The sequence below is a fragment of the Grampus griseus genome, assembly GCF_964374135.1.
Source record: "Grampus griseus genome assembly, chromosome: 4".
NCBI lineage: Eukaryota > Metazoa > Chordata > Mammalia > Artiodactyla > Delphinidae > Grampus > Grampus griseus.
The window spans coordinates 50,432,937-50,458,295 of record NC_138997.1 but is presented as its reverse complement, the minus strand read 5'-3'; the positions used below and the strand labels follow the sequence as shown (position 1 = coordinate 50,458,295).

Sequence of the window (25,359 nt, the reverse complement as noted above, 5' to 3'; positions counted from 1 at the left end):
CTATTTTGTTGTTTCAGGTAGTAATTTGAACATGAAGGCTACGATTCTCCTGTTTTGTCTTCTAGGATCAACTCTATCATTACCAGTAAGTGAAAAATGTATATTTTATGAACCAACCAGCCTGAGCTGCATCTCTCTCTCTCCTTGCCCTCTGCTAAAACTGCTTCGTGACCCATTCCTTTAGTTTCCTGTTTTTATTTTCAAAGTTGAAAGATGATAAACTAATGAAGTGTTACTGCATATTTCAATGTACTTACATTGTTAAAATACATCCAATCTATCGTGGATTGAGTGGATTAATTTTATAATAAATTAATTTTTATTATTATTTTGATTTATTTTTGAATAATAAATTATTGATTATTTGATTTATTTTGAATAATAAATTAATTTTGATTATTTTTGGCAGAGAAATAGGGTAGAAATTAAGAGAAAAAAGAATGTTTTAGATTATGTCTGCTCAAAGTGGATAATGATTCTACTTCCAAAAAGAAGTTAAGATTTTCTTGCCAACTAATTATTTTGTCATGACCAAAGATGTAAACTAAAACATTCTGATTTTTCTAATTGGAAGCATGAAACATCTAGATTGTATAAACTGTAAAATGTCTACCAAATCATGCAATAGTAAGGGAATATTAGAAAGCAGTCAATATTTTTTACTTAGAACATTTCATCACAAAACCTGTTCATATATAACAGTTTTTTGAACAAAAAAGAGCACTAGTATTCAAACGTGTATTCCAACTGTCCTTCAATATTTTATAGACATAATATGGGTGGTTTGGGTCTCTAAGTGAATTTCCCTTTGTTTGAGATGCTTCAGTGTGGACAATAAGAAAAAATTTTTAAATATTTACTATGAATTAGCAGAACAAAAAGAAATAATTCTCAGTTAGGCCTCAAGCTCACTTAACACTTCCTTACTCATCCATACAATCAGCAAATATTTACTGAAAACTCTCTGTATACCATATATTGTGCTAGTTGCTGAAGATACAATGGTAAGAAAAAAAGGCATGATCCTTCATGGTGTTTACAAGGGCTATAGATACTAAAAAATATTTTTAATGTTAAATTATAAATTATAACCATGATTAGTTCTATGAAGGACCTGAACAGGGTGATCTTGGGGGAAGGGGATGGAACAAAACATGAATAACCAACCTCCTTCTTATTTCATTGCAAATATACATTTGTCGGGCTTCCCTGGTGGTGCAGTCGTTGAGAGTCCCCCGTCGATGCAGGGGACACGGGTTCGTGCCCCAGTCCAGGAAGATCCCATATGCCGCGGAGCGGCTAGGCCTGTGAGCCATGGCCGCTGAGCCTGCACATCCGGAGCCTGTGCTCCGCAACGGGAGAGGTCACAACAGTGAGAGGCCCATGTACCGCAAAAACAAAAACAAAAACAAATATACATGTGTCCTTTAAAGAAGTTGTCTACAAAAATGTGATGTTTAAACAAGGTAAATTAGGAAGTTAAATTCTTTGTAAAACATGGATTTTGCGCTTCACCGAAGAAGTTTGTCAAAAGGTTCTTCTAAATAAGGTGTCTCTAGTGAATTTAAATTACTATAAAATTTGTAAAGACCCAAGACAAATAAAACTTTCCTGGAGCACAGCTATCATTCAAAGCAGATTGAGGAGTGCTGTGCAGGTTAATGCAGATTGGGAGCGCAGTTAGAAACAGTGGTGCAGAGAATGTGGGAAGTAACATTAAAATGTCTATTAGGTATAGTATTGGTATTTATTAAATAAAACTCAGGACACATAGACAAGGTTTTTAAAAATGATTTGTACATGAATTTATTGAATTATCATAAAGGTATATAAAATGAATCGAACACTTAAAGCAGCCTAGCAATTGTTTTCAGTAAATCAAAAGTTTTGGACTAGGGTACATACTGGAGATGCGACAGGTTGCATACTCAGAAGAATAGTCAGGCTAGGCCTCAAAAAGAAGGTGAGCTCGAGCAACAACATGAAGCTGGTGATAAAGTGAGCCAACGATGGGGGAAAAAGCATTCCAGACAGAGGGAACAGGTGGAGATGAGGCTCTGAGGCAAGAAGCAGACTTGAGTGTCCCAGAGACAGCAAGTAGCCTAAATAACAGTAGGAGAGTGAACAAGAGAAAATCAGGTAGAATGGAAGGTCAGAGAGGCACTGGGGGCCCAGGGCCTGAGGGCATTTTAGGCCATTGTATTGTCCCTGGCTGAAAAAGAAGTCAAGCCACGGATTGAACAAAGACGTAAACACACCAGACTGTTGTTTTAAAAGGATCCCTCTGACTGCCATGCTGACAGTGGATTGTAGTGGATGAAAACACATTTGCAGAATTTATACTTACATAATCTTAAGGCTTAAAGGGACCCCTAAGGACAGATAGTACCAATCTTACCTCTTACAACTGAGAAAAAAGACCGAAGTGAAATCAAGAGTCATTAGTAGCTCCAGGATATATCCAAGTGATCCAAGGGTTAATGCAGTGCTGGGGGGCCCACAGCACACTGCCCTTGGGGATGCAGCCAGGAGCAAATGCCAACCAGAGTCAACCTGGCCAGAGAGCTTCCACCTGAATGCAGATGGAATACAAAGAAAAACAAATAGAAGGATTCATTTCTTCAAGGACTAAAAGCACTTACAGGGATCCTAGTACAGGCTCTGCAACTCAAAATATCACCTTGGCAGCTGACACTGCTTCTCACTTCCCTCTTCTATAAAACAATACAACTAGATCATATGGATTCAAGGAGATTTTTACCCCTAAAATTCAGTTATTCTCAATACACTAGGAAAATACCCTGGCCAGGAAGGGGACAGAATTTCCATTACAGGAAGTGACTTTTCAGGCACGAGGTAAAATTAGGAAGCTTTGTGAAAATGCAGTAGAAATCATGGCAGCTTACCTTCAAGCTTTGGGAAAAAGCAAATGTGTATAGAGCTAAGGTGTGGACTATATATTTCATGTCCTGGAAAATGAGGAAAGCACTTTCAGAAAAGAAATGGGAACCTAGGACCTACCTCCAGAAATCCATGTGCCCTATCTCACCCTCTGTCCCTCCCCAGAGCACCCCTCCTGGTCTGGCACTTTTCTGCTCCACAATTCCATCTCCTGTCATGCACAAAATGTTCCACGGAGTTAAAATTGCTCCAAAACCCACAGAGGCTAAAGACAGATGTTTTTGCATTTGGGTCAACTTGTTACCTCCTGGAAATAAATGGATGCAAAACCTCAAACACAACCCTGTTTCTGCAAAAATTTGTTATCACAGATGCAGCTCAACCCTGCTTTGGTAGTTCCTCCAACAAAGCTGGTTCCAGGTCAGGCAACACTGCTAAACCAACAACAGCCAAATCAGGTAAGAGTCCTACAATGGGGAACATTTACAGACCAGCAAAGGAAACATGTTAAGACTAGTGGATTTAAAATCAAGATTCAGCCAAAGTCTCATGACTGAGCAACAGAGTGAAAAGCTTTATTTGGGGGAAAATAAAAACAAGAAAATACTTGTTTTCAAAACTTTGAGCAAGAAAAGCAACACATCTTCATTCTTTTTCCTTTTGTCTGAATAATAATTTGGTTTAGCAACCAAATCTAGTAAACTCTGAAAAGCAATAGCTACACCTATTGAAACAGCTTGGTCATCTATGCCCTTGAAGTACTGTGACTTAATCATGTATGGCATTTGCCGGAACTAGCAGGGATTAAGAAGTAATCTATAAAAATAATTGCAGATTTCCTCGTGGTTTTCTTAAATTTCATTGTTGCTGATGAGCTGATGTGTTACTGTAAAATCTTTGAAACATATTTAAATACATATGAAAACTGCATGGTCTCCTGGCTACACACCCCCTTCTTCCCACCCTTGCTCTGTTCAAAAGGACCTCTCCTTACCTATGTCTAGACTTTGTGAAATAGTACAATAATACCAGTCTAAAGTTCTCTTTTTGGTCTATGGACATTATACAATACTCATGTCAGTAGCTGACCTCCCTCCTTAAGGAACTAGAAACTCTGGGGACCTTCTTTGAAAAATAATACAAAGTTAGATATGTAAAATTAGTTACTAACGTGAATAATTTATAATTAGATAAGAAATAAGAGTAAATTACATATTTTTAAGCTGATAAATACCTTAAACTTGACACATCGCTAGTGTGCCTCCTAGGGCCACGGAAGGGGGCAATGTTAGTGAGAGGCCCTGAAGCTTTACCTTCGTGGTAAATCCACCTGTGACTGGAGTATAGGTTACTTGAGGATATCCTCCACTGACAGCACTGTAAAACCAGACAACCTCTTGTCTCACACATCAATTTCAATGCCCTGCAGGTCTTCCCTTCTTTAAGTCTAATTCCATTGACACAGATGCTCACACTGGGGTCAGACCTGCAACTGGTAAGTACTCTTTTTTTATCATTTTAATATCCATTGTTAAATAAAAATAATACCTAATGTGGAGGGTATGTGTGTGTGTGTGTATCCATAGATGTACACATGCACACATATTCATTGTAGTGACAGAGGAAAGTCAAAGAGAGTTCAATGCTATTCAATACATCATTAGAAAATTTTCTTAGCAAGAGAATCTCTAAAGGAATTAATCTAATTCTTAAGTCTTTACTTCTTTAGTTCTTCTCACCTCCTCTCCGAGCTCCCCTCCCCATTCCTCTGACACATCTTCCTCATGGCCCATACAACATCCACATACCCACACAAACACTATGACTGCTCTCATTGCCCCAAAAACAAGAGCAAACAAGAAGGGGTAGAAATATCTACATTCTTTTCATAGACTATCTGTATAGTTTAATCTGTTTGGGGGATAAGATAATGTTTCTTTCCTGCTTAAAATGGATTTTTTCCACTGGTCTGATTTAAATATAGTACTAGACCATATTCAGACTAGATATTTTATTCTGAGCCTCACAATTTTCATGGGGATACCTATGAAGGAACTCAGTCCTTCATAAGAAAGTCATCAGAAAAATTCCAGGAACCCTTGCTGTTGCAGCCAAAAAGGGAAGGCAAATATAGAATCACTTAAGTAATCCTCAGGAGAATGGGTTAAATGCCAAAGAAAAACTTAATATGAGAAAATTAGTCCTGGACTTGATTGTTGTACTAGTAGATTAAACAAGTCTTTGCACTTCATTTCTATATCTAATTCCAAATGCAGTGTAGTATACTATATATTTGCATAGCTAATCCTCCCTTTTACATTTATTAAATATGAATTCGGGTCCTGGATGTTTGAACTGAAACAACACAATGAAAATCTTCCTCGTTGCCCTACAGCTAAATCCTGCTGCAGGGATGGCACCTGGTACCCAGACCCTCCCACTGACCCTGGGGGGATTGAAGGTACAGCAGCAGCTGCAACCACAAGTGAGTTCAAAGACCTACTAAGTTTAACAATGGGGAGCATTTTCCCTCAGGTGAAAGCCTAAAGGGGAAGAAAGAATATTTTCAAGGTTCTTTAAAGTTCTACCCTGATAATTTGCAGAGGGATGTCCTACTAAATTTAAAGCAGTCTTTGGCAATTTGGTTCTTGCTGAAATCCCATGAGAACACACCAAGAAAATAGCATGCTGCCCCATAACCTCTCTAGAATACATTTGTAATAGGTAACAGGAAATATGAAGAGTTGGGGAAGATCGAGAAGTAAAGAATAAACGGGGGGATTGAGAGGTATCAGGATTCTTCTCCAGCTTGCTCTGTTTCTGTTGAAGACCTTCTGGGTGACCAAAATCATTCCAAAGAAAAAATAAGAGATGGATAAAGTCTATTTCCAGCAAATCTAATCTCATCCTTTTTGTGTGCTTTTTTCATGACTCCTCTCGAGTCCCCAAGGGTTCTCTTGTTCCTTCTCTCCTGCCATCGTTATTTGCTTTCAGGAAAACCTCCCAAAAAACCCTCACATGAAGATATAAATGACATACTTAGGACATCACCTCTTTCCAAAGTGTTTGCATTTTAACTGCAAAGTCCAAATTTTGTCTTCTTGGAACTTCTCTAAATAGTTAAATTACTCTAAAGAAATATATAATGATCCCTTTATGACTAAATTGGTTACTGTTAACTAATTCTCCCTAACACATGACCTCAGCCCCTATCATTCCCACGTAATGGTCTAATTTTTTGTAGAAGCTTTCTTGATTATTACATACATAGTATATGTTAACTATAGAGAATTTAGAAAACACAGATAAGGAAAAAGAAAAAATAAAATTTACCCATAAGCCTACCAGCCAGAATTAAACACTGTCAACATTCTAGGTTATGTCCTTCCACTCTTTTTCTATGCATATAAGTACACTTTTTAAAGACAATATGTTCTTACTATAGCTGATGTTCTATAATCTAATTTTTTCACTTAATACATTTTGAATAGTCTTTCCTATATTTTGAATACTCACTTATAACATTGTGAATCACTTATAACATTGTTTTAAATGATTGCTAGTATTCCATCATATTGAAAACATTGGGTTTTTTTCCAAAATTTTTGCTGCTATAAACAATTCTACAGTGAACATCCTTTGACTAAGTCTTTGACCACTTCAGTGATTATTTCTTTAAGACCAGTTCTTAGGAATAGAATTTGTGGGTCCAAAGATATTCAAAACTGTAAGAATTTTAATACACATTCCCAAATAATGAAGCATGACTATACCCTGACCATCTTCCTACCACTATGGACACGTCCAACTTATAGTAGCAAGCTTATATTAATTAGTAATTATAATCAAAACTGAGTTTAATTTACAAAATTATTTTAAGCTGCTCAATTTAATTCTATATCATATGCAACTAATACTTTTTTCTGTGCCTTTTGTCCAAAATAACAACACAAGAAACTATACTGCTTCATTTATTCATATTTGTAAAAATATGTAATATAACTAATTTTTACATTTCTTTTTTTAATATTGATGTGTATACCTGTCTATCAGTCATTACTTATTCCTTACAGATATATTAGAGCCTTCACTCAAAGTATCTGCTGCTTATTTATATCTTAATAATAAAAGTCATCCTCAGAAAAAGACTAGAGAGAGTAGCAAATAAAATGAGAATCTCTTTACTACATGCCCCTGGTGTAATCCATCTGCCAATTGCCCAGGTTCAGTTTCAATTGCTGGCCTGCTCTAACCTGGAAGTCAGGCTTAGTACATCTTCATATCCACCAAAGAATATATCCACCGGAGTCAAAGGCATATGTGGGCACTGTAGATGTTACTAAAGATTCAGTAGAGACGGTTCGACATTCCACACTCCCCAACATGCAATAATATAAATCAATCCTCGTTCTCTGTGGGGATTCTTCGATGTCTCTAGGCTATGCCACCACCAAGGGTCCCCACACATGCCTTCTCCTGCGCAGCCCCAGTCCCTCCGACCCTGTCTCTCCCTATGTAGAGGACCTTACATCCCTGCCAGAAACCTGGGCAGCTGCCCACAGCGTTCATTTATCTAAGGCAGGCCAGAGTGGCTAAGAGTGAACTCTAGAATGCCAAAACTTCTGGTCAAATCCCAGCTCTCCACTTACTGCCTATGTGGCCAAGTTACTTAATCCTCTGTGACTCCCTTTCTTCATCATATAGAATAGAGATTAATTAGAATCTACCACTAGAGCTGTTAGGATTAAATGAGTAAATCTACATAAAACATTTAGAACAGTGCCTATACATGGTACTCATTCAATACGTGTTAGCTATTATTATTTCAAACAATATCTCTGTCGAAAACTAACACTTTTTCTCCTTGTTACGTTGGTGCTACATTACTTAATTCTTACAATACATTTTTTACTTAGACATTTGTGGTTTCCTTTTGTATCTTTCTTTTCCTTCCAATTTGCCTTTAAAGAAGAAAATTCAATTTTGTTTTCTCCCAAATCCTGTGTCCCTTCCCTTCAATCCACTTTTCCATTGCCACCCTGAAGATGAGTTGCTTTTGGTCAGTAGCCAGGGATCTGACAGAGAGTAAGGCTTTTTCTTAAATGTGTGTACTTTTTACCTTTTGGCATTATGGGTGTTACTGTACAAACTTCTTGAGAAATAATAAAGTTAAGAGTCTTTTTATAAGACTTTCAAATCTTTTAGGTCTGGAATATTAAAAGTCCCATTTTGATAACTTTTGTGACACTCTATGAGTTTCTATAGAAATAAAAATAAACCTTAAAACCCTAGTTCTTTCTGACAGACCCCATGGTTAGTTCTTAGAGTGCTAGAGCACACCAACACCTCACCCAGATCTTTCCAACTACAAATCCATAACATGTACGCAGTTATCAGTGACCAGTGTGGTATTTCTCACTTAGCTCTAAGAACTCTGTTAGGATGAGCGTTGTTGAACAATATCAACCAAAATTTCCTTCCAGTGTTCTATTTTAATATCAAAATATCCAGGCAACAATTATGAGACTAAGTACACATGCTTCAAGAAATCGTGATATTTTAAAATATCCATTACATGTTTTAATGTATCTTCTGAGATGTCATATAAAAGAAACACATGGATTTTATCAACATGATTGCTTGGAATAATTTTAGGTTTGGGATAGCTTGAAATCAAAGTTATTTTTTATTCATCCAATTTACTAACTTCTACCTTTTACATGTGCTGCTTTGGACTGGTTTCTAAATCTCTGGGTCTAATCTTTTTACAAACTGGATGAGTTCCAATTCCCGTCCTGCTCTGTGAGTCCATATATATGATCATAGATGATACATTAAACAAATATCTATTCAGTAAATATTGTATGCTTTTTAAAAGTCTCAATATTTATATCACTACCAGAACTTACCTTTTAGTATATTTTTTCCTATGTCTCTCACTCTTTTTTCAGGTGTTACCAGTTATTGTAGCACACCTTGGAGCCCAGGTAGGATTATTTTGTAAAATGATTTTTATTTTAAATCATCTTAGTGTGAAATATTTCATCCTATCTCAATTCACCAGATAGTTGCCAAGTTTCCTATTTACTTTGCACTGTATGGACACTGATAATAACAAGAATAATTATTGAGCACTTACTATGTGCCAGGCACTGTTCTAGTACTTTTTATTTAATATGTACTATCTCATCTAATTTTCAAAATGACCTTTTATAGACAATACTTTTATTTCTAATGTAAAGATGAGTAACTGGCAATACTTACAGTTAGTTAGTTATTTACAATCACACAGTTAGTAAATGTCACAGATGAAGCAACCAGTCAATCCTTTAAACCACACTGTTAAGAAAATATTAAATTAATGGGCTGATCTAATAATTAATGATTTGGGGGATTTTTATCTCAAATTTATTTATTAACTATATATCTTTTCCCTAAAAATGACACACTTTCCTCTCTCTCTATTTTCCTTTGTGAAAGGTAATTCTTGAGATCACTGATAAAATTACCAAGACCCAAGATCAAATATGAACATCAGATGGCAGCTATTACTTCTAAAAGCAGAATCAAGTATAAAATTCATATTAACTCTTAATTCCACATATGGGAACACATTCCAAGGAAATAATCTGAAATACAGCTAAGGTTTATTTACAAATAAATTCATCAAAATAATTTTATGGTAGAGAAGAATATTAGGTGCAACCTACATTTAAACAAAAGGAAAATTATTACGTAAACTGTACAACATAAAATCAAATACTTTGTGACCATTCAAAATTATATTTATTAAAATTTGTTGGTAATGTGGTTAAATGATTGCTGTGTAGTATTAACAGAAAAGGTAAGACACGTTGTAAAAATTACATGACTTCTAGTATGTAAAAAAGAAATGTTTGAAAAACATCTGCAAGAAAAAATATCACATTCTGCATGATGGGATTTTTTTTATTGCTTTCTGCATCTTCCAAGTCTCCCCTCATGTGTATCTATTACCTAATTATAGAAAACATGTAACTTCTGTAATGCAGAAGACCTCCCATCACTCAAATAATAAACGTTAGTAGTTCAATGTCATGTGCTAACTTGAGTTTTGTGATACAAATCACAAAGGCAGTTTAAATTATTGTTGAAAATAAACACATATCTCTTTATAATATTTATAACTATTTTAAGTTTTTAAGTTATTATAATATATATAATATATATATTGCCTCAAATATATTCAACCTTGCCTCAAATATATTAAAAATCTGTCTAATAACTTGTGTTATTTTCTTTTTAGGGTGCTATCCTAAGCTCAGAGGAATTGGTAAAAAGAAAAATTAATTACTAGTATTTCAAATTCCTTTCACTGCTACCACAATGCTGTTTTCTATCGTCATATAGCCACTTTTGACCACAACTCCTAAATCTGGTGCATACTATCATAAACTGAACACTTTTATAGGTCCTCACATTAGTTTAGCTTTTGTCTAGCTGGGGATTTCATCATCCTTCTCCAGCTACTTGTCCCCATTAATTTGACTTAGCTTTTGTTTTCCACATATTGATGTCAGATTCAGTTCTATCCAGAAAGCCAATTCATAGTTTAAACTTTGTATTGATTAAAATGTAGGATTGTAAGTTACTGAAATGCATGCAGATTTAGAATAATATACATATTGATATTTAGCGCAGGAAGGATTAATTTTTTGACTTAGATGTTTAATGTTTATAGAAAAATTTATTATTTTTCTAGCATCTTATGGCGATGAATGAACTCTTCTCTATACATATGAATAACTAGAGGGCTGACCCTAAATAAAACTCATAGTACCATTACTAGGCATTTCTATGCATTTCCGCATAAGTCATTTTCAGAGAAAAATTATTTGAATTAATATGGTATCTAAACATGACACTGAAGTAAAGAGTTGAGGCAATATCTGGGAAGACAGTTTTTAAACCTCTATTATTAAAAAGGTAGGGATTTGCCTAGACTGTCCATAAATAAAATCAAGTAACAGGGATGTTTTGCCAACACTGATACATGAATACCCATATCAACCAGTTATTGACCCGATTCTATAAAACAGGCACCTTAGTAGATTCTTTTACATGTGTTGCCTTTAATCCTCACCAGATTACAAAATAGAGATTTTTTTACATGTGTTGCCTTTAATCCTCACCAGATTACAAAGTAGAGTAGAGATACCAACTTTATATAAAAAGAAACTGAGACTCGGAAAGCTTAAGCAAATTAGGTCCGAAGGTCAAAAAAATAAAAGTAAATCCAGATTGAAAACCATTTTTCTATCCACTATACTAGTGGATAGAAAAATGGTTTTCTTTTTCTTTTTTTTTCTTTTCTTGGTGAAACTCACAGTAATAGCTATATTTTTTATGTAACTAACACACACACACACATGTTTTATGAACAAATATTTACCCTTAGTATATATAGTGCACTGGTAATTTATAGTCTATTATTTTTGCCTTATTTTTTAATGATGGGCACCACTCACCTTTATTTTATTTATTTATTTATTTATTTATTTAGCTGCATTGGGTCTTCGTTGCTGCACAGGCTTTCTCTAGTTATGGCGAGTGGAGGCTACTCTTCATTGCGATGCGTGGGCTTCTCATTGTGGTGGCTTCTGTTGTTGCAGCGCATGGACTCTAAGCACACGGGCTTCAGTAGTTGTGGCACGTGGGCTCAGTAGTTGTGGCTTGAGGACTCTAGAGAGCAAGCTCAGTAGTTGTGGTGTATGGGCTTAGTTTCTCCGCAGCATGTGGGATCTTCCTGGACCAGAGCTTGAACCTGTGTCCCCTGCATTGGCAGACAGGTTCTTAACCACTGAGCCACCAGGGAAGTCACTTTCTTTATTTCAAATGTATGAAAGTCCCAACTCCCAATTTGAAATTTTCTGTACTCTACTCCTATCTCTCACTCAGCATAAGTCTAATTCTGGTTCCAATACCTCATAAATCTAAGACAGTGTTTTCCAAACATCAGTCCTGGACCATCAAACCAGGACAACTTGGAGAGCTGGTTAAAAATGTGTATTTCTGCCTTCCAGATGGTGCTTATGCAAACTAACAATTGAGATCCACACTCAAAGAAACGGACCTGTATCTTAATTTTGAATTCTCAATGCTTTTGATTCTGTGAGAATGCTGTCAGAACTGAGAGGTCCCAGAGAACTGGTTCTTGCCTGAACTCTCTCCAAAACCAGCTGATTTCAAATTATTACTTCTTAGGAAGAACTTTTCACAGTAATTTATTCCCAGGGGGAAAACAACAACAACAAGTGTAAGTAGCAACAACATTCATTACCAGTGGGCAAATCACTGACTGCCCAAAAGAGAGAAGACCCACTGAGTAACCTCAAGGAATACACCAGTGGCTGAATTGTCAAAAGAAACGTTTCTGACTGAATATTCCAATGCCTTTGAAAAATACATCAAAAGAAACTTGAAGGGGTGAAAACCATGAGATAAGAATTGATTAATCTACTTGAACTAATTTTTCCATTAACTTTTAGTCTCTTAAATTACTCTAAAAAGAAATATGGGCAAAGGAGAGATGATGCTTTATGTCAACAACAGAAATGCAGCCCCCTGTAATTGTATGGATTTTCTCCCTTAGTTCTACCTCCAGATACACCTGATATGAACAAATGATGCATTATTCCTCTTCCTGTGACTGGCTTGATTCTGGCTTTCCCTTTCTGAGGAAAATGGAGCACAGCAAGGAATCCCAGTAATGAAAACAGCATCAGGCTTGGCTTGGGAGAGGGAGGCATTTCCTCTGAGGAACGCTCGATCTTTACTGTTTTTTCTGACTCTACCCTCTCCATCTGTAAATCCTACCAAAACTTGCTGCCCTCAAGGAAGAAAAAGCTGGTTGACCACCTTTTAAATGTGTTCTTTTGACTTTGTTTTCTATTTCCTTCTCTCATTCCAGCCAGCGACCCCCCAAATCTTAACAGGATTTATCTTCCATCCCTTGTTTCCCGGAACCATCCTGCCCACCAGTCAGGCTACTCCAGATGTCCAGAATGGAATCCTTCCTGCAGGACAAGCAGGAGCAAATCCTGCCATCCGGGGAAACTCAGAGGGCCCCTTCCCAACTACCAGTGGCACAGATGATGACTTTGCAGAGACCACCCCTGTAGGCATCCAAAGGGGCATACACACCACTGAGGAAACCACCACAGGATCACCAAAAGGTAAGTTCTCCAAGCCAGGAAAGTGCCCCAGGGCCGTGAAAGTCATCTGCAGAGTGAGAGAGGAGTTCTTTGTCTTGCCTTGACAAATACAGATCCCAGTAATATCAGGGAGCCCCCTTACTCACTCACATTTGATTCCAGCAATGTGAGGGAGTATTTTTACTGGGCTACCAACCCTATTGGATCTATCCAGAAAGAAGACATTTAATTGCTGGCATAATTTACTTTCCATGTTAGGTCGGAGCTGGAAATATTTGGAAACAGACAGTGTTCTCCATTTCCCATCCCCCTCGCACCCTTCAAACACACACAGGACACAGTTAATCAATCAAGATACTCTTTTCCACTCACTAAGCATGGATGAGCCTCAGAACCTTCCTAACATAAGGAAGGTTCTGAGGCTTCAGAAGGTTGCAAGCTGCCACTAGCAATAGACTAGAATTAGTGCAATGCATGAACCCATGTGCCACTTCCCTCAGATGGGACTTAAGAAATGTTGCAAAAATCAGCTCTTCTAGTACTAACAGACAGAGATAATCATTTAATCTGTGAGGATGTCCAGACCCACATGTTCCAAATATCCAAATGGACAAAAGAATGATTTGCTATTGATACTCTTGCTCCAAAAAAAGAAATTTTGATCTCAAGTAAAACATGTTTGAATTCAATATGCCTTTACCTACATTTAAAAAGTGTCTTTTTTTCTTCCAGGAATTTAGTAAGCTGTCTCAAATTTTTTCAACTAAGCCACCTCAAATGTGTTGATACATAAGAATCATTTTCATTGATCATATTATGGAATAGACTGAGACATACTGGAGTGTATCAGAAGAAATTAATTCTTAGTTTACCTAAAAAATTTTTTCTTGAAATTTCAGAAGATATACACTTCCTGGGGAATACTAACTTTTGAAAAAGAATACTAATTAAATGGATAAATTTATCTTTAAAATATAACATTATGTCACCTTAGACCCAGAAGATATGTATATTAAAATGTATTTTGAAACTGACTCTTTTTCTTCTTTGCGGGTGAAAGAAAGTTGGACAATTTCAGAAACTCCATTACTTCAGGATACTTAGATGGTACTCTTGGTCTAGACTTTCTTTGGAAGCAGACAATGCTGCAGTCATGAGAGTGGACATCCAGCTGTGTAAGAAGAGTTCTAATTTCCTCACAACTACCTTATGACCCACTCTATCCCATAAGAGCCACAAATTTAATTTTTAATATTCAAATTAAAAGCAAATTACATATGCATCTAAAATATGCAGTGGAAGTCAAGAATTATAATTCATATTGTCTGTCCTCAAGTTGCTTATACGCAGAGCTAGTGATTATGGCATTTAATCGCTAATTTGGTATGCCTGAGTAAGAAATGAAATTGATAAAATACCTGCTAAAGAGCTCGAGGAATCATGTTCCCTGACTTCAGACTATACTACAAAGCTACAGTAATCAAAACAGCATGGTACTGGCACAAAAACAGACATACAGATCAATGGAACAGGATAGAAAGCCCAGAAATCAACCCATGAACCTATGGTCAATTAATCTATGACAAAAGAGACAAGAATATACAATGGAGAAAGACAAGTCCTTCAATAAGTGGTGCTGGGAAAACTGGACAGCTACATGTAAAAGAATGAAATTAGAACATTCTCTAACACTATATACAAAAATAAACACAAAATGGATGGATTAAAGACCTAAATGTAAGACTGGATACTATAAAACTCTTAGAGGAAAACATAGGCAGAACACTCTTTGACATAAATTTCAGCAATATGTTTTTGGATCCACCTCCTAGAATAATGAAAATAAAAACAAAAATAAACAAATGAGACCTAATTAAACTTAAAAACTTTTGTACAAAGGAAACCATAAACAAAACGAAAAGAAAACCCACAGAATGAGAGAAAATATTTGCAAATGAAGCAACCCACAAGGAGTTAATCTCCAAAATATTCAAACAGCTCACACAGCTCTATATCAAAAAAACAAACAACCCAATCAAAAAAATGGGCAAAAGATCTAAATAGACAGTTGTCCAAAGAAGATATGCAGGTGGCCAAAAAGCACATGAAAAGATGCTCAACATTGTTAATTATTAGAGAAATGCAAATCAAAACTATAATGATGTGTCACCTCACACAGGTCAGAATGGCCATCATCAAAAAGTCTACAAACAATAAACGCTGGACAGGGTGTGAAGAAAAGGGAGCCCTCCTACACTGTTGGTGGGAGGTGAATTGGTATAACCACTATAGAGAACAGTATGGAGATTCCTTAAAATTCTAAAAATAGAACTACCATATGATACAGCAATCCCACTCCTGGGCATATATCCAGAGAAAACCATAATCTGAAAAGATACATGTAGCCCAACATTCATTGCAGCAATATTTACAATAGCCAAGACATGGAAACAACCCAAATGTACATCAACAGATGAATGGATAAAGAAGATGTGGTATATATATACAATGGACTACTACTCAGCCATAAAAAAGAATGAAATAATGCTACTTGCAGCAACATGGATGGACCTAGAGATTATCATATGAAGTGAAGTAAGTCAGAGAAAGACAAATATCATATGATATCATCTATATGTGGAATCTTAAAAAATGATACAAATGAACTTATTTACAAAACAGAAATAGACTCACAGACATAGAATACAAACTTATGGTTAACAAAGGGGGTAATGGGGGGGTAGATAAATTAAGAGTGTGGAATTAATATATACACACTACTGTATGTAAAATAAACAACAAGGACCTACAATATAGCACAGGGAACTATACTCAATATCTTGTAATAACCTATAATGGAAAAGAATCTGAAAAAGAATGTATATATACACACATATATATATATAACTGAATCACTTTTATACACATGAAACTAACACAACATTGTAAATTAATTATACTTCAATTTAAAAAAATAAATAAAATAAAAAATTTTAAAGTATCCACTAAAGTTGAGACTCTTGCTCTGCACACCTAAAAGGTAGAATTTAATCTGATTTAAATTTATAACCCAGACCACTGCAGTTCATTCAGAGTGGGAGGGAGTTGGAGGGATTACTATAAACTACAGTAGAGGTCCTACATAGGAAAGATATGAATAGGTTTAATAACATTCCTCATTATATTTGAGTCAGCCCCATCAGTATGGAAAAAACCTAAATATATACCCACACAATATATTCCATGTTATGTTTTTCAGGTGGTTAAAATTTTACTAGTTGTTAAAGATTTATTAGCCACAGTGTTTCAAATTTGCAGAGCTGAATAACATATTATGAACTGTTAAGATTTTTATAGCCAAATAAGAGTAAATTAGGATTTAATTTTCAAAAAATACTTTGCCATTAATGTCATGTGATACTAATTAAAAGTGCTAATCAAAAGATTTCCTAGGTAACCCTCTATCAAAAAACATTCTCTCTGAGCCTCATTTTTCTTATCTGTAAAATGGGGGCAAAAACCTGTTATAGATATCCCACAAGTTTAACAAGATGATCAAAACAGGTAATACATGCAAGTGCTCTGTAAACTCCAAACCACTGTAGAAATTCATTTTGTTTACTTTCAATATCCTTCAAACCAATTAAAATTACCTGTCCTTCCAGCCCCACATCTTCTCCCTGGTCTTCCTCAATATACTTTAATTATTAGTGTAGGTATATAATTGCCAGCTAAACCATCGAGATCAGGTGTCTTCCTGGGTATGCTACACTTGGGGGAATCTGAAAACTTCCCAAGGCTAAAGGCAAACAGATGGATTTAAGGGCTCAGTTTCCACATTTACATCCCACATATGGACTTTCCTAAGATAGATCTGTCTGAGAACATGTACTACATTTCTTCCTCTACTTTCATAGTCACTCTTTTCTCACATTACAGAAAAAAGACCTATGTCTCATCTGTCACTGATCTCACTGTGGAAAAGTGTTATGTCATAGAAAACCTCCAGGACACAAAACAAACAAAGAATTTCAAATACTGGTGCTGGTGTTGAGAATGACAATGTCCTTTTAATGGCCTTTTACAACTCAGGTAGTTTCTTATTCTTAGCTTTCAATGAAACTAAATGAGGACCTACTGGAATAGGAATTTGATCATTGAAAACATTTTTTGTTTTAATGCGGTACGTGGGCCTTGCACTGTTGTGGCCTCTCCCGTTGCAGAGCACAGCCTCCGGACGCGCAGGCTCAGCGGCCATGGCTCACGGGCCCAGCCACTCCACGACATGTGGGATCTTCCCAGACTGGGGCAAGAACCCATATCCCCCGCATCGGCAGGCGGACTCCCAACAATTGCACCACCAGGGAAGCCCTGAAAACATTTTTGATGGTAGAAATTAAAACTACAAAACATTAAATGTTTAGTTATTAATTCATTTTAAAATATCAATGACACATAAACTGCATGTCAATACAAATAGCATCATTTTTAAATTAAAAATAACTTTTTTAATTTGATGAGAATGCTCAACTTAATTAACAAAATTTAGTGAGAAGAATGGTTTTATCTTTGAACTCTCATGTCTGACTTAATAGAAGATGTTAGGATTCTCTTATCTGCTTCTGCATTCAATCTTCATCTGTCACAATATCACATATGTAGCTGCTGGAAAATTCTACTGTATATTCTTCATAGAATGAGAATGACAAAGGAAATTGAAATCTTTATATTATTATGAAAATAGTTTTATCTCACTGACCTATCAAAAGAATCTCAGGTCCATTTACATGGAATTTTAGAAAATGCGAAGTTATAGTGACAGAAAACAGATCAGTGGCCACCTGGGGCCAGGGTCAGTGGAAGGATCGACACAACGGTTGCTCGGGTAAAGTTTTTATGGTGATGGAAACATCTGTATCTTGAGTGTGGTCATGTTTCCAGGAGTATATGCAGTCACTAAAATTTTATCAAACTTTGCAAAAAAAAAAAAGAGAATCTCAGGGACCCCCAAGAATCCTCACCAAATTTTGAGAATAACTTTGAACGATGTTACATTCACATTTTTTAATCCTCTCCCTGGTTATATATTGAAAATAGCATAGTGATCTACCACATGTGTGTGACTTTACACACAGACATTCTCGTTGCTTATTGTACTGCTAGTCTGTGCCCTACACACACAGTAACTCTGATAAAATCTAATTTATTCAATTCCCACCAAAAAAGAAAAAAGCTATAGTAAATGTATAATTTCATGTGCTGCAATATCAAATATATTCCTGGCAGAAAAGATCTTCCCTTTAAAGGAGGCATCAGTGAAAACTGAAAACTCTGCTTCCAATTTTACAGTCTGGTAGAATTTTACACAAACTAGTTTCTGGCTTCAAACATTACAGACCTTTTTTCTCTTTCATTACTCATACTTCTGCTGCCAAGCACCAAAAGACAAGTTCATGTGGCAAGGCCAACTTTCGCCTTTCACTTTGGTGTCCCAACACTGAAACTTGGAGACAGTAGGGGGTAGGAGTATTATTCCTGAAGCCATTTCTAAAGTGGCAACTTATTCACAAGCCACATACATATAGCCCACTAAACCCAAATTCAATATCTCCCCAATTCAACCTTTCTGAGGCAGATCTTAAAAATGCCTGTGATAACCCCAATGCCATTGACACAAAGTATGATGAAAGAAAAGTCAACATGGAGAGAAACAGATGTCTTCACTGGTTGTGATTATCTTACATTTTCAAGAGCTACAAATATAAGACCCCACAAACACATACTCTCAGGGCCCTGGAAGGAGCCTGTGTGAGTGAAAGTCCCTGCAGCTTAAACTTAAACTTTATTGGCTTTATAATTAATCTGTCTCTGCCTCACCACTTTTACCCAGTTGTATTTGTCCTTTCTTCCTCTGTATTTTGTGTTATTTTTGCAATAATCCTATTTATGTCCTTATTATAAAGCAAAAATTTCATAATAACACCTCCCATGTTCTAGGTGACAAGTTCTGCTTGTAGTACAAAGCAAAGGGAAATAATATATACTGAGAGCATTCTATGTAAGAAGTGCAAAATATTTTTGGAAAATAGAACTCTAACTTACTCTTGGTAAGGTAATGGATACCAAACTCTAGAGAGAAATGCTGTCCAATAGAAATAAAACATGAATCACATATGTAATTTTAAATGTTCTAGTAGCCACATGAAAAGGTAAAAAGAAGTAGGTGAAGTTAATTTTAATAATATAGTTTATTTAACCATATATATATATATAATATTATACCCTGGACATACATATAATACAAACAATTTATGATCTTGGGGCTTCCCTGGTGGTGCAGAGGTCAAGAATCAACCTGCCAATGTAAGGGACATGGGTTCGAGCCCTGGTCCAGGAAGATCCCACATGCTGTGGAGGAACTAAGCCCATGTGCCACAACTATTGAGCCCACATGCTACAACTACTGAAGTCTGCGTGCCTAGAGCCTGTGCTCTGCAACAAGAGAAGCAACAGCAAAGAGAAGCCCATGCACCACAATGAAGAGTAGCCCCCACTCGCCACAACTAGAGAAAGCCCACGTACAGCAACAAAGACCCAATGCAGCCAAAAATAAATAAATTAATTAATTATCTTTTTTTTCTTTTTTGGTTACTAAATCTTTGGAACTAGATGTGTGTTTCAATTTGCATCTCAATTTAAACTACTAGCCACATTTCAAGTGCTTAATAGCCACATTTGGCTAGTGGTTACCATACTGGATAGTGCATGTCTAAATATAATGGAAGAGCCACAGGGTTAAAAGTAACACCCCTATTTTAACAACAGGAAAATCTAAAGCTTGGTATAAGTAACATTTCCAAGGTCACTCAGGAACTAGCATTTGGTGGAGATGGAGTTTGAACATGGGTTTGCATAACAAGTTATAAAGTTGAAAGAAACTTTTCTAAATTACCAAAAATAAAAATCAAATTTAATCAATAGTGTTAGAGAAAAGACCAGATCATAAAATAATATAAAATCATTGTAAGATGAAGAGAAAGAAAAGAATCTAGACATTGACCTTTCACCTTTCACAAAAATTAACTCAAAATGGCTCATAGACCTAAATGTAAAATGCAAAAATAAAGATCCCTAGAATATACAGAAAGAATATCTACGTGACCTTAGATTTGGAGATGACTCTTTAGATACAATATCAAAAGTACTCTCCATGAAAGAAAAAATGGTAAGTTAAAGTTAAATTTTTCTGCTCTGCCAAAGATAGGGTAAGAGAATTTTTTAAAAGCCATAGACTGGGAGAAAATCTTAGCAAAACATATATCTGATAAAGGACTGGTATCCAAAATATACAAAGAACTCATAAAATTCAACAATAAGAAAACAAGCAACCCAATTTTTTGAATGGGCAAGAAATCTGAACAGACACCAAAAAAAAAACCCATACAGATGGCAATTATTTGGAATATGGGAAAACAATGCTCAACATCATATGTCAGCATGAAATTGTAAATTCATAAACAATGAGATACAACTGAATATCTATTAGAAAGGTTAAAATTCACACACTGGTAAAACCAAATGCAGATAAGGATGTGGAGCAACGGGAACTCTCATCCATTGCTGGTAGAAATGCAAAATGGTACAGCTACTTTGGAAGACAGTTTGGCAGTTTCTTACGCAACTTAAAATACTCTTAGCCACGTAATCCAGGATTGCACTCCTTAGTATTTACCCAAGTGAGTTGAAAACTTACGTTCACACAAGAATCTGCATAAAAATGTTTATAGCAACTTTAGTCATAATTGCCAAACTTGGAAGCAAACAAGATGTCTTTCAATAGCTCAATGGATAAACAAACTGTGGTACAACATACAGTGGAATATTATTCTGCTAGCAAGCCACAGAAAGTCATAAAGTAATCTTAAATGCATATTACTAAGCAAAAGAAGCCAATCTGCTAGATACACACTGTATGATTCCAGCTGGATGACATTTTGGAAAAGGCAAAACTGTGGAGACAGTAAAATGATCAGTGGCTGCCAGAGTTTTGGGAGAAGGGAGGGATGGACAGGTGAAACAGAGGATTTTTAGGGCAATGAAACTACTGTGTATGATACTGAGATGGTAGGTACACATAATTACACATTTGTAAAACCCACATAATATACAACATAAAGAGTGAACCCTAATGTAAACTATGGGATTTAGTTAATAAAAATGTGTCATTATTGGATCATCAATTTTGACAAACGTACCACACTAATGCAAGCTGTTAACAATAAGATTAACTGTGCAGGAGACAAAAAGGGGATAAAAGGGAATTCTCTGTACTTTCTGCTCAATTTTTCTGTAAACCTAAAACTGGTTTTTTTTTTTTTTTTTGCAGTACACGGGCCTCTCACTGTTGTGGTCTCTCCTGTTGCAGAGCACAGGCTCCGGACACGCAAGCTCAGCGGCCATGGCTCACAGGCCCAGTCACTCTGTGACATGTGGGATCTTCCCGGACCAGGGCACGAACCCGTGTCCCCTGCATTGGCAGGCAGACTCTCAACCACTGCGCCACCAGGGAAGCCCTAAAACTGATTTTTTTAAAGTCTATTAATTTTTTAAAATATACCCAAAAAATTACTGGTTAGTATTTTAAAATATTAGCCCACAGTGTTTGCAAATTGATATGGTTTGCTAGAAATGAGGACTAAGAGATAGAAAATATCACCCCCTAGTGGCCCTGAGAAAGAAAACTACAAGTAATGAACCAGCTAGAGTCAAAGAAAAGGCAGCAAGTGTCCCTTTTGTGGGACAAGATACTTCTAAAAACAAATTACGTCTCAAATATGATAGCTATACATAAATCCAAGTAAGAACTCAAGTATTCAGGAGGAAGGGTGATTAAGGACAACATTTAAGGAAAATCAGAGAGTGTATGAGCAAAGTACCCATATATAAGTGATTGATGACTTATAATACCATGGGAGTGGTGTGGAAAGAAGGAAACCAAATTCTATAACTCCTTCAACTGTCTAAGTATCCCTTGGGTAAGAAGGCCTCTGCAGGCCAGGAAACGAAGTCACACTAAAGGGCCATAAAAATACAGGTCTATCCTCCCGGTAAAATATTGACAGACCTGACTGGCAGATGTAAGATATAAGATCTAAGATGTAAGAAGCCACATTCAAGAAACTCAAGGGGACTAAGCAAACACAAGTTGAACTTTTAATTATTAATATAGTTAAAACTTTAAATTTGTTAAACTAAAACAGGTTACCATATACCCAATACGAAATGGGTCATGACAGATCTTAGACCAACACGTAGGACAAATAATTGCAACAATTATTCACTTCAGAATAAAATTTAAAAGAACAGCTAATTTGAATTAAACTTCCTTTAAACTGCAAGAAGACATTACATATAAGAACATCTCAACAAGTATTGTACTTATGTCCCTTACAGAATCTATCAAATATTTTTAGGACCCAAAAATCCTGACATTTTATTTGTGTCCCTATGTAACTGAGAATATAATTGAGAAGTCATAGACTAGAAATCATAGAAGGAAGATAGCACACATGAGAGCACTTTCTGTGCAGATAAACACACTGCCCTCCCACTACGATTCCAGGTGAATTCCACTGGTGTTGTGGACAGATTCATGTTGCAGATAGCATCCTCAATATTTTGAATTCAACCTCCTGGATGTCAATATATATTGCTAAGGATGTTTACTTTCACCCTACATTCTAACCTTTGGACCTATGAATTCATGAGTTCTTTATCCAAATGTATCTAACATGCTGTTAAACCCCTCCATTGGTTCTCTTAATTTTGTTTATTGACATTTTCAGTTCCAGAATTCATATTTGGCTCTTTTTGAAATCGGCTACACCATATTATATAGTTTCCTGTTGCCTGTCAAAGATTTCAAGGCTTGCTTTTATCTCTTTGAATGTAGTCTTAGTTTTTTCAAAGCAAGGTATAATTCTAATTATCTTGATTCCCCATCCGTTGCTTTCTATTTTCTGTTTTTCCTCTCATTCTTCCCATAGGATCTTGCCTCCTATTGAATCAGGTTATCTTTGATAATATGTCGAACTTTGTTGCTAAAAATTTTTGTAGAAACAATTAGTGTCAGAGGGTATTTTTGTTTGTTTCTGCCAGGAGCCCAGGGAAATAACAACCTGGATCATCCTAATCCAGTTTTAGAGTTTGAGATTTTTCTGGGCCCTCCAAATAACAGAAGGACAGGCAGCAGTCCCTCAAGGGCAGCTGACTCACTTCTGTTTCACCCCTACTGGTCCCTAATCAATGGCAGGTCCAGGGCTCTCACCTTTGGTGGGCCCTGGACTCTGACTGCTGTCCCTTCAGGCTGGCCAGACTATTAAACAAACTCTTCTAGATTGGCAACTAGAATCAGCGCAAAAATAGCCCTAAATGCTGGACTCTTCTCTCTAGATTTCCATCCCCTCCTGGATCTTAGCCTAGTAATCTACACTATCTGATTAACTCTTTGATGGTTTTAAATTTTTTTGTGTCATTCAGTTTTTACTTGTCTTGAGCAGGAAGAATCAGTCCAAATGACTTTATTGTTACTGAAAACCAGGATTCCATTCCTGATCTTTACTCCTAACCCATTCCACAGTATCTCTGGCAGGGGGAAGATCTATGAACAATCAAAAGGTATATAATGCTCAACGAAGTGGCCAGTCCCCACACCTGATGTGGATACTCACCCCCGAAACTAAGAGTGTGGATACTCACCCCTGAAACTAGGAGTGTGGATACTCACCCCTGTTCTCAACTGAGGCTTGGTTGCTGATTCTGTTAAATTAGGAACAACCCCACATGGTGCCTCATGTCACCATATATCAAATAAGAAGTGATTATTCATTAAAAATACAATACTTCTGGAATTCTCAAAAATTAAATGCTAATGGTCCACTTTTGTCATGAATAAAGAAAAACTGAACAAGACTCTGATATGGAGGGTGTGTGAGTATATTTGTATATGTGTATGCTAGACTCCAAAATATTACACAAGTTATTCTGCTTACTTTGAATATGTATACATGTTTCCATTTAAAAAGTAAAACACATTATTATACCAAGACTATAAAAATATCCACTATTTTTGGAGCTGGTGCAGTTTATCAAATAATGAGACTTTCAGCCAGTCACCAGCTGATTATTACGACTTTGCTGCTTTTTTTTTTTTTTTTTTTTTTGTGGTATGTGGGCCTCCCACTGTTGTGGCCTCTCCCGTTGCGGAGCACAGGCTCCAGACGCACAGGTTCAACGGCCATGGCTCACGGGCCTAGCTGCTCCGCAGCATGTGGGATCTTCCCAGACCGGGGAACAAACCCATGTCCCCTGCATCGGCAGGCGGACTCTCAACCACTGCGCCACCAGGGAAGCCCACGACTTTGCTTTTTAAAGTAGAAGCAGATAGAAAAATTTTTTAATGCAGAAAATTATAAGAAAGAAAATTAGTAACTCAAATCCCACCATTCATATGTTACTAACCTTCACCCTTTGATAAATACTTTCTAGTCACGTTTTTCTGTGCATATTTTATGTATTTTTTTCAGAGTTGAGCTTATTCCGCAGTAATATATACTGTTATGTAACATGCTTTTTCCACTTAACTCTATACCATAAGTATTTTCTCCTGTCATTATTTTGCTTAAACAATTTTAATGTCTAAATTGTGTTCTACTTTATCAATTAACCATAATTTATACAACCTAATTCCCTAAATTTTTAAAGGGATTTTTGTACAGTAAGAAATCTTTAATGATCTCTGTTGATCTGTCTGAGTGAGAAATGACGTTGGAACTTCCTATCACTGGAAGCCTCTTTTCCTCCTTTTCCCTACCTGAAAATTTGTATCAGTGAGATGATTTAGTATGTTAGCCTTCATCCCTCCCCATCACTGTGACATGCCCACCAAGGGCAACAGGGGGAGGGCGAGGCATTTGGTAGAGAAGAAAGGTAAATAAAGGAAGGGAAGAGAGTGGTTTTAGGGATTATACCAAATGCAAGACCGGCTAAAATGTGGTCCATCTTGGCAGTGTGGAAGGTCTGACCGGCTGGAAGATGCTCCACCCATGGGACGAGACCCCCTCAGGAGCCCCATCCAGTGGGGAATCAACTTGCTCTGGAAACCTGGGACAAGAAAGTGTGGGGCCCTAGATTAAACGAATCTAAAGGCCATGGAAAAGATATAAGTTCAAGGGAAGATTTGTTTTTTCTCCTACAAAGTATAAAG

The 25,359-nt window shown here is 36.4% G+C and overlaps 1 protein-coding gene across 1 annotated transcript; it reads left to right on the top strand.

The window, feature by feature from the left end:
* Nucleotides 1-31: 31 nt before the first annotated feature.
* Nucleotides 32-23,721, top strand: AMTN (amelotin; the record flags this gene model as incomplete). The annotated part of the gene is made up of 8 exons (XM_082654008.1): nt 32-85; nt 3,273-3,359; nt 4,331-4,396; nt 5,297-5,386; nt 8,853-8,888; nt 10,187-10,213; nt 12,851-13,115; nt 23,654-23,721. 8 exons carry the CDS (start codon nt 32-34, stop codon nt 23,719-23,721), a joined length of 693 nt encoding a protein of 230 aa, XP_082510134.1.
* Nucleotides 23,722-25,359: the final 1,638 nt, after the last annotated feature.